At 33.9% G+C, this 11,992-nt stretch overlaps 1 protein-coding gene across 1 annotated transcript; it reads left to right on the top strand.

The window, feature by feature from the left end:
* The first annotated feature begins 811 nt into the window (after positions 1-811).
* Positions 812-5,256, top strand: LOC134234272 (twist-related protein 2-like). The gene is made up of 2 exons (XM_062716321.1): positions 812-1,512; positions 4,835-5,256. Exon 1 carries the CDS (start codon positions 918-920, stop codon positions 1,470-1,472), a length of 555 nt encoding a protein of 184 aa, XP_062572305.1. The 5' UTR covers positions 812-917; the 3' UTR covers positions 1,473-1,512; positions 4,835-5,256.
* Positions 5,257-11,992: the final 6,736 nt, after the last annotated feature.

Genomic DNA, 11,992 nt, shown 5'->3' on the forward strand with positions numbered 1-11,992 from the left:
AAGTCCATGTTTTGCCCTGGGAGACCCAAAATAAGTGTCAGATCAAAAAGTAAAATAGGAGCAAAATGGCATTATGTCATAAAGAAATTGTGAAAGTATTTTATTAATAAATTTTATTAATGGTATAGAAGGAGTTGCGGATAAGAGATGAGTAACATTTAATATTATAAGGTTATTATTTTACTATTGGAAACCCAAAATACAATGTATGTGTAGGATCAAATCCTAAAATAGGAGGTTTACTATGGCACTAGGTAACAAAGATTCTGTGAAAGTCTCATTATATTTAATTCAGATATATAAGAGGAGTTGCGGATAAGAAATGGATACCCAAAAGCGTAACTGACGGACGGACATCCCGATCACTACTTTTCAAGCGAGAGTATAAAAAGGTATGTTAAAAATGAGAATTGTTGACAAAAATACCACGAAATGTTGATAAACGATATATATATCATGCCACCATTCCATTCAAAATGAAACAAATTATGAAGATTTACTGTCTTGAAATATGTTTTTATCCTTCCCTCCATACTTTTACTTTTGGATTTTTCTCCCATTTTTTCTATTTAAAACTACAACAGATGTGTGCGATATATGAATAATAATGTTTTATGTCGATCCGTAAAATCACAAGATAACGGATGTGTTTTTATTATGCACCACAACAAAAATTCCTCGTACATGTGCATCGAAGATGCGGCTAGCTTGAGTGGCAGGTAGATCTCCTAAATATAACCAATCGGAGCTCGTCCCCTACTGCTACGCTTTCTAGTTATATAGCGATTAGAGTTTATCTTATCGTCTCATTCTTACAAGTAGATTTTATCTTAATTTGTGTGATAAACAAATCAAGAGTGTAAAGTGGGAAAATATTTTTCGACCGAAAAAAAAATCTCAACATTTTTTTTCTTACAATGGAAAATATAATATCAAAAAAGCGTTCCTCTCCGGAATATATCTTTCACTCAGGACAAATAAAGCAAGAATTTCCTGTGGACGGTTACGATATTTATGACGAGGATGACGAAGCAATACGCGGCCAAAAGCGCGGTGTCTCCAAAGGAAGTAGCGACGGATTCCAGAGTATGTCGTCCCCGGAAAGTACAGATGACAACCTGCCAAATAAAAAAGCCAAGAAAAAATCGCTATCTTTTGAAGAAATTCAGACCCAACGTGTTCTTGCTAATGTCAGAGAAAGACAAAGAACACAGTCCTTAAACGAAGCTTTTGCGCAGCTGAGACAAATTATCCCAACACTTCCATCCGATAAGTTGAGCAAAATCCAGACTCTGAAACTAGCCACTCGATACATAGATTTCCTATATAACGTCCTCCGCAACGAAGAGCTTGTTGAGCCGTTTGGGACTGCAGGGAAGCTGGCTAGCTGTAACTATGTGGCCAATGAGAGGCTGAGCTATGCGTTCTCTGTGTGGAGAATGGAGGGAAATTGGGCCGTGCCCTCAGATTGAACCAACGCACAGTCCTGTACCTAGAGTAGGAACACTTATGGTAGGTACATGTAGCACGGCTAATGGTTCGGCATTATATATGAAAATATTTTCTCTAATTTAAATTTGTTAAAAATCAGATATTAAAATCAATTTCTTATCTTTATTTAGTAGTTAGTTCACAGGCTCTCATGCTTAAACCATTATGTTGTTTTCAAAATATCTTGAGTCTTCAAATTAGAGGCATTTGCATTGTTAAGGTGAGAGGAACTTGCTTTAATAGTTAATGATTTTTTTTTGATAGAATTTCTCAGACGTTTCACTCATTTAAAACATTGTACGTCATGAGAAAATGGCTAAATAACTTCATGTTTTAAGGAGAAAGTTCCTTTTTTCTCCTTTGTTCGTTTTAGTCAACATAAATAATACAGAAATATTTTTTAAATCTTACTTTTACATCGTTCTTTAACTTTCCGAGAGGGAGTGCATAAATTAAAACAATATTTGATAATTTTTTGTACATGTACAAACAAAATGATGCGAGATGGTGCATGTCGCTTTATTAAAATCTGTATTTTTAAACATTCAAACATATTGAATAAAACCTTGCAGAGGAAACAGTTACATTTAGTCAACAATATACAAATTTAAAAGTAAATAAACATTCCATCCATTTTTTAAATTTTGTTTATTTGTTTAGAATTTTTATGTATAACTTATTTCATAGAAATTATAAGATTTGGGGGGGGGGGAATTCAATGAAAGATGCTCAACTGGTCTAAAAGTAACGGGGGGAAAGTCTTCAAGTACTTTATAAAAAATACAAAAGTACCAAGGTGGTTTACTTCATCAACACATATATTTTTGTTGATAATAAAGGAAGTCGGTCACACATAAAACATAATTATATTAAATTTGTTACTAGTCTTTAAATCATAACCAATCGCCATTCCGCGGTACCTCATACTCTGTTACACTGTAGTTACACATTTAGCCATAATACGGAATCATTTGGAGTTTGAAATGAAAATTCTTATTGGGCAATAACTCCGTATTAGGTCCCAAACAACTGTGTGCCGTATATATTCCGTTGAAGAAGTCCTGAAATAAAATTCAAAATATCATTCAAGAGAACAAATTATTACAGTTAAATTACAAACAACGGTTTTCAATTCTTTGCCGCCATTTGTTTTCATCACATGCAAATACTTTTCACGGCGTCATGTGATCTGTTTTTAGCAAATCAAAATTCAATAAAATGTTAATAAGGAACTACACTCTAAATTCACATAACCATGCACATATAAATACATTCTCCATTCTTGGTAACACAATGGCTTAACGCATCCATTCTGTCGCAACATCCACACGGGGTTAGTCCGAGTTACAGAGCCATTCTCTGTACAAGTTAACATGCACATTACGCTAGTATACTTGTTCAAATGCATACATTTTGAAAACAAATATTATCTTCTACTCTGCTCCTGTATACTTAGCAAATCACAACTTACAAAGTGAATAAGTATGGTAAGCAAAGGTGTCTCTTCCAAAATTATTAAATTCATTACCGTAAATCTGGAAATTTTTACGTCGATTTTATTTTGCGAATCTGGGTCAAAATGCTGTTGATTAATTTTTAATCGTATGTATCATGATTTGTTACTGAGTACAGGCAAGTGAATGGGTCGCTGTTATGAAATATGTTTTGTTACTTATTACAGGCAAGTGAATCATGATTATGTATCATGATTTGTTACAGGCAAGTGAATGGGTCGAACATATGTAATATGATTTGTTACTTAGTACAGGCAAGTGAAATGGTCTGCTCGTATGTATCATGATTTGTTACTGAGTACAGGCAAGTGAATGGGTCGAACATATGTAATATGAATTTTTACTTAGTACAGGAAAGTGAAAAGGTCTGCTCGGGTGTATCATGATTTGTTACTGAGTACAGGCAAGTGAATGAGTGGCTCATATGTAATATGATTTGTTACTTAGTACAGGCAAGTGAATTGGTCTGCTAACATGGTATATGATTTGTTACCGAGTTAGTACTAGACTATTTGTGGTCCCTGGTCATTATATTTCTCTTGATTTATATGTACAGCATGTTTTCTCCTTGTTTGCTCGTTGTTTATTTTTATTTCTTAAAATTCTTAACAGTGCCATATCAATAGTCAGGTGACTGGTACGCTCTTGGATCTCCCTTTTGTCTTAATTATAGACAAAATGTGAAGTTGGGATTGCAGTTGTATACCATGAGACTTCCTTAACGTGACTTTGAATGTAAAAAATAGTTGGCGTATGAAGATTTCAGTTATGTTGTTTTATAATAAACACCAACTCAATTTACTACAGCTATTGGAAAATGATGCTACCATGTCTAATAAATTGACTCATTTTTAGAAGCTATTTTTATTACTTTAGGGAAATATGTATAAAAAAAAAATTAATCTAATCTAAACTTATTGCAGTAATAGCTATCAATCAATACAAGCGAATTTTTTCTTCTTATTTGAATAACTACAGTGAATGGAATGGTGAATTTATATACAGTGAATTTTTATTTTTAGGATATACTCGTATCTCCGAAATTTTCAGTTTTTTTTTTTGTTAATTACACTAATTTGCATTCAACCAAACATTTGTTGTCATTCATAATATTTACATGTACATGAAATCACCATTCCTTTTTGTTACTTTTACCAAAATGCAAGAAATAAGTATTTTAGAAATACTTAAGGATATTTAAGATATCAGCAAAAAATATCTATGTTGTGTTAAGCTGAAAATATTTACAAACATTATGTGCAAACAAATTGTCTTACAAAATATAATCGTTACCAGATGAGGTTTCTTATGGGAACAAATTCACGGGATAATTACCAAAACCCAAGCACTCCATTACTTCATTTTCTTTTAAAAATTTTCTTTGTAAGAAAGCAGTAGTTTTGAAATTGATTGATTATAAAAACCGTGTCAAAACCCCATTTTAATTAAAATTCAGCATGAAGGTTCTTGACATGTGCATTAATTTAATCGGCAAACAAATCTGATTGGCAAACTGAATTACAATTCTCATAAACTTCGGTCCGAGTTAATCAGCGTTAATTTGGCGCTTGCTTTATCTGTTAACAATCGTCTCAAATAAAATGACCATAACTGCGCGCCAAGATGCGCTGTCATCAGCATTTTATGCCTGTCAGATTCGCCACACGTTTATTGAAGACTTAGATTCCAAAGTAGTACGTGTAGCAAATCTGAAATGATCAACATTTATTTTATCAATTCTTCAGAAACTTTCACAATGATGAAGAGCTAGGTTGCAGCATTTTATTTAGCACATTAATTGGACCATAAAAAGTGCATTTGTTTTTCAGATACTGATTCATCTCGCCAAGGGGAAGTGGAGCTGTAAAGAGACTATAAACGGAGCGCCTTAACAACAAAGGGATGTGTCAGCAGACCTTCCAGGAACTTGAAAGTCGGTTCCAACATGAAAGAGTTGTGCATTCTAATCATCTTGGTGTGGGGAATATTTTTCTTAAGTTGCTGAATTAGTTTCGCGCAAAATAACGAAAGGAGCCTAGATTCGGAGGAATAAACTGTCAAGACTTGCTCTGTATAACATATATACTGACATATATATGTATACTGTATCTATGAATGAAAATGACAATACATTGTATTATGATTTTAACATTCCTTCAATTGTAAACATTCTTCTTTTTCTAACTTGTAGAAATTGCTAAACTTGTAAAAAAAAATTAGTTTAAATTAATAATAAAATCATGAAAACCTTTGTTCTTGTTTTTCCTACTCGTAGATAAAAAAAAATAAGCATTAAATCCAGTGATAATAAAATTATGAAAAGTTTAATTTTAGGATTCATCAACTCGTTTTTAAATTATTTTTAGGAGACGTGACAGTGTCTGTCATTTCTATAAGAGCAAGGAGAGGGAGAGGGCGTTATAAGTTTTCAGAACTTGTGCCCAATCCATTTGTAATTAAATTACAATAAAACACCTGGTATGTTCAAATCAAGAGCAAAGATGGTTTCAATGATATATATGGTATCATTTAGATTCAATTTGACTATTTTATATTAGAGCCAAGGTCATTACCATTTTCCCGAACATAGAGAATAAAAAAATTCTGTAACCAACCATTTGATGCCTTCTTCTATTTCAATAGATTATTTTTTTTTCTTTTGCATAAAAAGATATTACCATAAGATGATATTACCAAATTGAAATAAATAATAAACTAAAAATGATATTGGCTATTTCAAATTTTCTCTATTTTTCTTTGATTTTTAGGATATACTATTTTATTGATTGATTGTATGTTGTTTAATTCTCTCGAGAATTTTTCACTCATATGGAGACGCTGCCACTTGCAGGCTGAGAGCTGAAAATTTTTGCCGGCACTTACGGCCATTGAGCATTGAAGGGTCTTTTTCGTGCCAACACCTATTGCGACATTGGACCTCGGTTTATACGGTCTCATCCGAAGGACCGGTCTCCACAGTGGGAGTCGAACGTCGCGTAAAGGATATGCTTCCTATACTGTATACAGGGAAATTTTCGTCCTCGTTTTATTTTCGCCCCTCTCACCCTTGTCCCAAGTGGGCGAATTTAAAAGGGGGCGAATTCAAAGAAAACAGTACAAATTCTTGAACGGAACTGCAATTTAAAACGAGGCAAATTTGTTAGGAAGTGTATATGTAAAAGGGCGAAAATAACACGGGGCGAAAATAACCCTGTATGCAGTATTTAAATTTTTCTTAAGAAATAAATAACAAGTTTATAAACTTCAATGGGAATTGAAGTGGGTCGGTCACGTGATTAAATCCTGTGAAGGCCGAAGGCCTTCTCAGAAGATTTGATCACGTAGTCTTACTTCAATTCTCATTGAAGTTTATAAACTTGTTATTTATTTCTTAAATATATACATTTGAGACAAACGATTGAATATTTTCGAATATAAACTATTGCACTAACCTCCGTCGTAGATTTTGAAAAATGACGCAAGGTGTAAATCGGCTTGAATGGCGGTTACATTTCGAATTCACCAGGCTAGGATTTTATTTCTAAGGGACTATTTTGTGAAAGGCTACTTGTGATCAGTAATAGTGAACAGATTGTTGTCTGGGAATATTTCTATTCGTGAAAATTGATAATCAATGCTGAAAAGACACAAGAAACACGTCCGAAGATCGATGATAAAAAGTTGGAGGAATTTCGGTCGCCAGAAAGGGATGGATGATCCGATGGATGGAAACACTTGACCGTGCCAGTTAATTTGCAATCAAGTATTTAAGATCAAAAACATTTAACCTACGATATCAATTATAACTAAAGGCATATTTATGATGTAAACAAAACACGGAGACACTAGCGAAAGCGTACATTGAACTACGACAGCGCCGAGGTGTTTGTCAGCTGTTCGTGGCGTGATTGCAGTGCTTTGATATTTACAACAGATTTACACATTTATCGTGAGTAGAATTTGTTCAAAAAATGAGTTTATCATGAAGATTTAACTAAAAGTCTTCCCAAAAAATAAGGATAAACTGTACAGCTGAAAAAAGTGACATAAAACTTGTAAACAAAAGCTAGTTTCTATCGGTATATTCTCCATGTATACACAGGTTAAATCAATAGCCAAAAAACTGTATGAAACACTTGTTAAGGTTGTAAATAAAATAATTATTATTTTACTTGCATATTTTGACCAGTTTTATACATGAAAAGCAAGTAGAGCAAGTCATTTTATATTTATGCACCGGTAGATATTATTGCGCCGTGTGATTAGGTCACGTATTGACCTCTGACCTCAGACAAACTTCATACAGAATTGAAGATATTTGTTCTCCGTATGTTTATATAATAGAGAGATACCACAAATGTATATATTTACTTTTAAAGGCCCTTTCACAATTGGCGCACGACCACTTTACAACACTTTGCGATCGGAAAATTTTAGCTTCGCACGAGCTATCGCATACGTTGCACGATGTCTCGCATTCATTGCATGTGTTTTAGTGGTCGCATCAAGTCTCCTCAAAATAGTCAACATGCACACTACCCGGCCCACTGACTCGCACGAACATTCTTACTATGGAATGCATGAGCGCACGAGCACCGCACGTCCAATCGTTTTGTCGCACGTTAAATCGTCCGATTACCTGATCAGTCGTGCAATCCTATCGCATTATCTTACAACACTCGCTTTCATTCTACAACAGTCGCATATAGACGCAAGAGATATCGCGAGATTTAATGCACAACAGTCGCTTTAGATCGTGCAAATTTCGTACGAACACTTTTTTCATATGCGATTATTTTGGCAACAGTTTACGATCCTAACCAAAATTATTCGGTCGCACGAATATTTTGTCGCTTCTGCTCGTGCACCAATTGTGAAAGGGCCTTAAATTTGATAAAGATGTCACACAAAGATTCAAAATGATATAAAACCAAAAAGTTTTGATCGTTTATTATTAGAGAAAAAAAGAAATTTTTAATGGATTTTTAGCTCAAATCTGTACTTAGAATGGAAACTTTAAAAGTAAACATAATTTAACTAACATTTGAAAATTTCTTACTAATTTAACTAACATTTGAAAATTTCTTAAAGTCTTTGATTGTGCAAAGATTATAACCTTATTCATTGTTCTTTAATAATTTTTAGAGGCAGAAAAGAAAAAAAAATTATACACCGCCATTTCGCCAAAAATTAGTTTCTGCTCATTTCTATTTAAAGTTCAAAGTAGAAAGGCTTGGTCTAAATAGTGCTTTTTAAAATGTATATTGGGTATTTGATCCATGGTCATATTAACCAAAATATTTAATTTGAAGAAAATAAAAAAAAAAAACTCAGGGCAAATACCCACTGAGATGCCAAAATTGTGTTGAAGTACGAGGACAAGATCATTTTGCCTAATATAGTGTACAATTGTGCGCTTTTTCGTACGAATTTAGTCATTCTTTGTGAATTTGTAAAATTGTTGTGTTTTTTCCCAACCTCTGTGAGATAGTTAATTATGGATATTTTCAGTGGCAGATCCAGAAATTTTGAAAAGGGGGGACCCGACAAGTTTGAAGTCAGGGTAGGGGCCCACAGCCGTGATATAGAACATAAGAATTAACTAAAAATAAAAAAAATGCATTGTATAATTCTGCTTTAAGGACAAGATACATACCTGTAAGAAAAAATCTAAATCCAAATTCGTGTGATATAGGCTAAGGCGAGGCCACACCAAAACAACACTATTTATCAAATATTGTGTAGTTTTTTTGGACACAAAAGGTGGGGGCCGGGCCACTTAGCCCCCCTCTAAATCCGCCAGTGATTTTACATAAAGTTTACATTAACGTTAAATGAAAGATTGAGATTTTTTTTCTTTTATTTGTCGCACATAGGAATTTTGCTCGCCCTGCGCCCACTAAGCCTTTCTCTCTACATTCACGTACATGTAACTTACTTCTAATTGCTTTAATTTTTTTTTATTTGCCATTTTCCGTTTAGTTTACAAAACTAAAACGTTATTTGTTTTGCACATTTAACAATTCTTTTAAAGGCAAAGTTTGATCAAATAACAAACAGAAAAAAGACTCACACATGGAGACATTTTTTTTAAATTAAAGAAATCCTACATTACTGTTCATATACAAAATAAGTAATAGTCTAGTAGGTGTCTGTTTTAGATTACTTGTTTTCCGTTGAATTTCTGCGTTCTTCTTTAACACCTGTGCTTGTGCCATGTTTACACGACTCTTTGGACCAGCAATTCTTTTCATCTTTTTAGTGCAGTAATTGCATTAAAAGAAAAACGAAGGCATAACTACTAGTGAATGTTGGACAAATGGGTTCACTAGAGCTCCGCAATACAGATTTCATTAAGCTAATGTTGAATCGGCACGTGCGTCTAATTGCGCGCTTGAGAAAAGCCCGTTCATAATTGCTCAACGACTGTACTCACTTTTTTATATGTTTGCATCGGTTCTTCATTTCTCTTCAATGCAAAACATTTTCTTCACACACGCCTTAATGCAAAACAGACCTTGGCTACCTGCAGGCGCTAATAAATTTCTTTTATTTATTGTGATTTCTTGAACTTTATTTTACTTGACGGTAAACACACTTCATCAATAGGGAATTTTAAAGTAAATATTGATATGGAGGTCCCTCGAATGATTCCTTTTCGTAAAATGGAACGGAATAGATCAAACATGTGCATTTCTTAAAGATATTTTAAACTTCTTTGCAAATTAATGTTGAAGAGTTTTCTATTTGGTGGTCTTCCATTAAAGAAGCAGTTGATAATGTTGCAAATTTTGATACAGGGCCTTCTTTGTAAGGTGTTTTCCTATAGATCAAAAGGAAACGCAAACCTTCCGATTAAAGGAAAAGGGATATATGCAAAATATTGGCAAAGGGAAGCAGTACATACAGTAAAATTTTGACGTAGAGAAGGAAAATGTCTAAATCCTTGCTAAATTCCTTTTCTTGGGGCTGAAAAGGGAATGGGATTCTTGAAATAAAAATTTCCACATCAATATCGAAAACATACACACGCTTTCCCTTTATCCCATTTACTGACAAGCTGCATCCTCCAGTCACACGCAACCTTTGTCTCAAGTGTTACTTTCTGCTTCAAAATTCCAAATTTCTCTCCAGAACAATACATGTATCTGATAGCAGATACATTTTCTTATATTTGTTGTTTCGATCTTGTCCTCGTCCGAGTAACACAGACACACCTGTGGTCACATGTAACCCCAGGACGGAGTACAAGTGATTCAAAGCTACATGCATGTCCAGATAGGAAGTCCACGAACTTTTTCTTGATTCCTGGTAGATTAGTTATCTACAACCACAAACAATAAATAGCTTTAATATTTCCCGATCAAGAAGGATAGCTATTTTATATGTTAGGCTTCCTAATCCAAACTTTGTTGGCGGGAACTTGAAAAAAGATATCCAGCTTAACGATAAAAATGTTTTTATCTAATATTTAAGTTTTTCAGTATGTCCTTTTTTAAAACTTATGTCTAAATTAACATTTTTAATATTAAAAATATATTTTTAGAGCAAAATATTGTCTGAAAAACTATATGGTTTCTTCCTGCCAAAAAGCTCGAAGAAGAGTCATTAAAAAGTATCGTAATAAGCGCGAGGTAGGAATCAGGAGTGGTGTATCTGACAGGTTTTCTTTTTTATATAACATTGGACCATCAATCGTCCATCACCACATCTGCTGTGAATTAGACTCCAGGCAATTATTTCGCCTTATGATTCGCCTTATTGATGATGAAGTAACGTATGATTTACCGGAATGAAAGCAAAGGCATTTCGAAAAATGTAAAAAGAAAAAAATCAACATCAGATTTCATCTCTGTCTAATCCGAAGCTGAACCCTTCATAAATAATAGAATTTAGTATTTTGCTCCTTTTTTTATTATTTTTAAAATACTCTATTTTTAAGACATACCGTTTATTACATGTAGGTCATTGTCGTTTTGTAACTTGTGGTCAGAGTGCTAATGACCTCGTCCTCAATCCAAACGTACAAACTGATTCACTTCCCTGCAAGTTGGATGGTCGAATTATTTTCGTTCTCTTATCATAATACCTAGTTATCATGTAGATTTTACATTGTTTGTTTGTATGCTGTTTAACGTCCCTCTCGATAACTTGCCGGTGGAGAAGTACAAATTTTGTCCTATACTCCGCACTTAGGGCTAAATTGAGCAGTGAGGGAACTTTTTCGTGCCAACACCTTCTGTTACACGGGACCTCGGTTTATACGGTCTTATTATCCAACAGACCGATCTCCACGTTCCACAGTGGGATTCGAACCCGCGATGTAAGGATCAACTCCTTACTTCGCGACTCTAGAGCAGACGCTTTGATCACTGCGCATGCGGGCGACAATTTTACATTGCAGTGAATAGAAAAAATACAAGATAATACTCATACAAACACTTGTCTATATTGTTTTACTACCGCTTCTTCTAGCATGCCTTTCTCCATTTAATTGTTAAATTTGTTTTTTCTTATAATGTCTGCAAACTAAAATACTGTGCACACCAGGCATAATTACACGTAGTTAAAACGGCTTAGTTCATTCAAACATTCTGTATCTGTCTTTGTAATAAATTAAAGACCTGAAGTGTGACAATTTTTTTTTATAAATTGTAAAATAACGTGCAAAGTTTGTCTTAGCTACTAGAGCCAACAGCTTTCCTGAGTTTATTACAGCGACAAAACTCGTACATCAACATCGCTCTCTGTTTACAAAACAGGAAACCCAGATTATATGTACTCCTATATTGAACGCAAGAAGACCACACATTTAGAGATATTTAGAGTTCATTTGTTAGATGATTTCAATATTTAAAAAATGCATATGTTTTTGATTATTTTTTAAAACCATTCACCATCCACCTTTCGAATGTCAAATATTATAATCATGTCCCTAGAACACGAATGTCCCGCCCACAGTTCATGAGTAATGCAACATTATTTCG

This window comes from Saccostrea cucullata, unplaced genomic scaffold (assembly GCF_032062105.1).
Source record: "Saccostrea cucullata isolate Sc308-1 unplaced genomic scaffold, CSIRO_AGI_Scuc_v1 ctg165, whole genome shotgun sequence".
NCBI lineage: Eukaryota > Metazoa > Mollusca > Bivalvia > Ostreida > Ostreidae > Saccostrea > Saccostrea cuccullata.

Excerpts from the sequence above, each read along its gene's own strand:
- LOC134234272 (XM_062716321.1), top strand. The coding sequence starts at position 918 with ATGGAAAATATAATATCAAAAAAGCGTTCCTCTCCGGAATATATCTTT.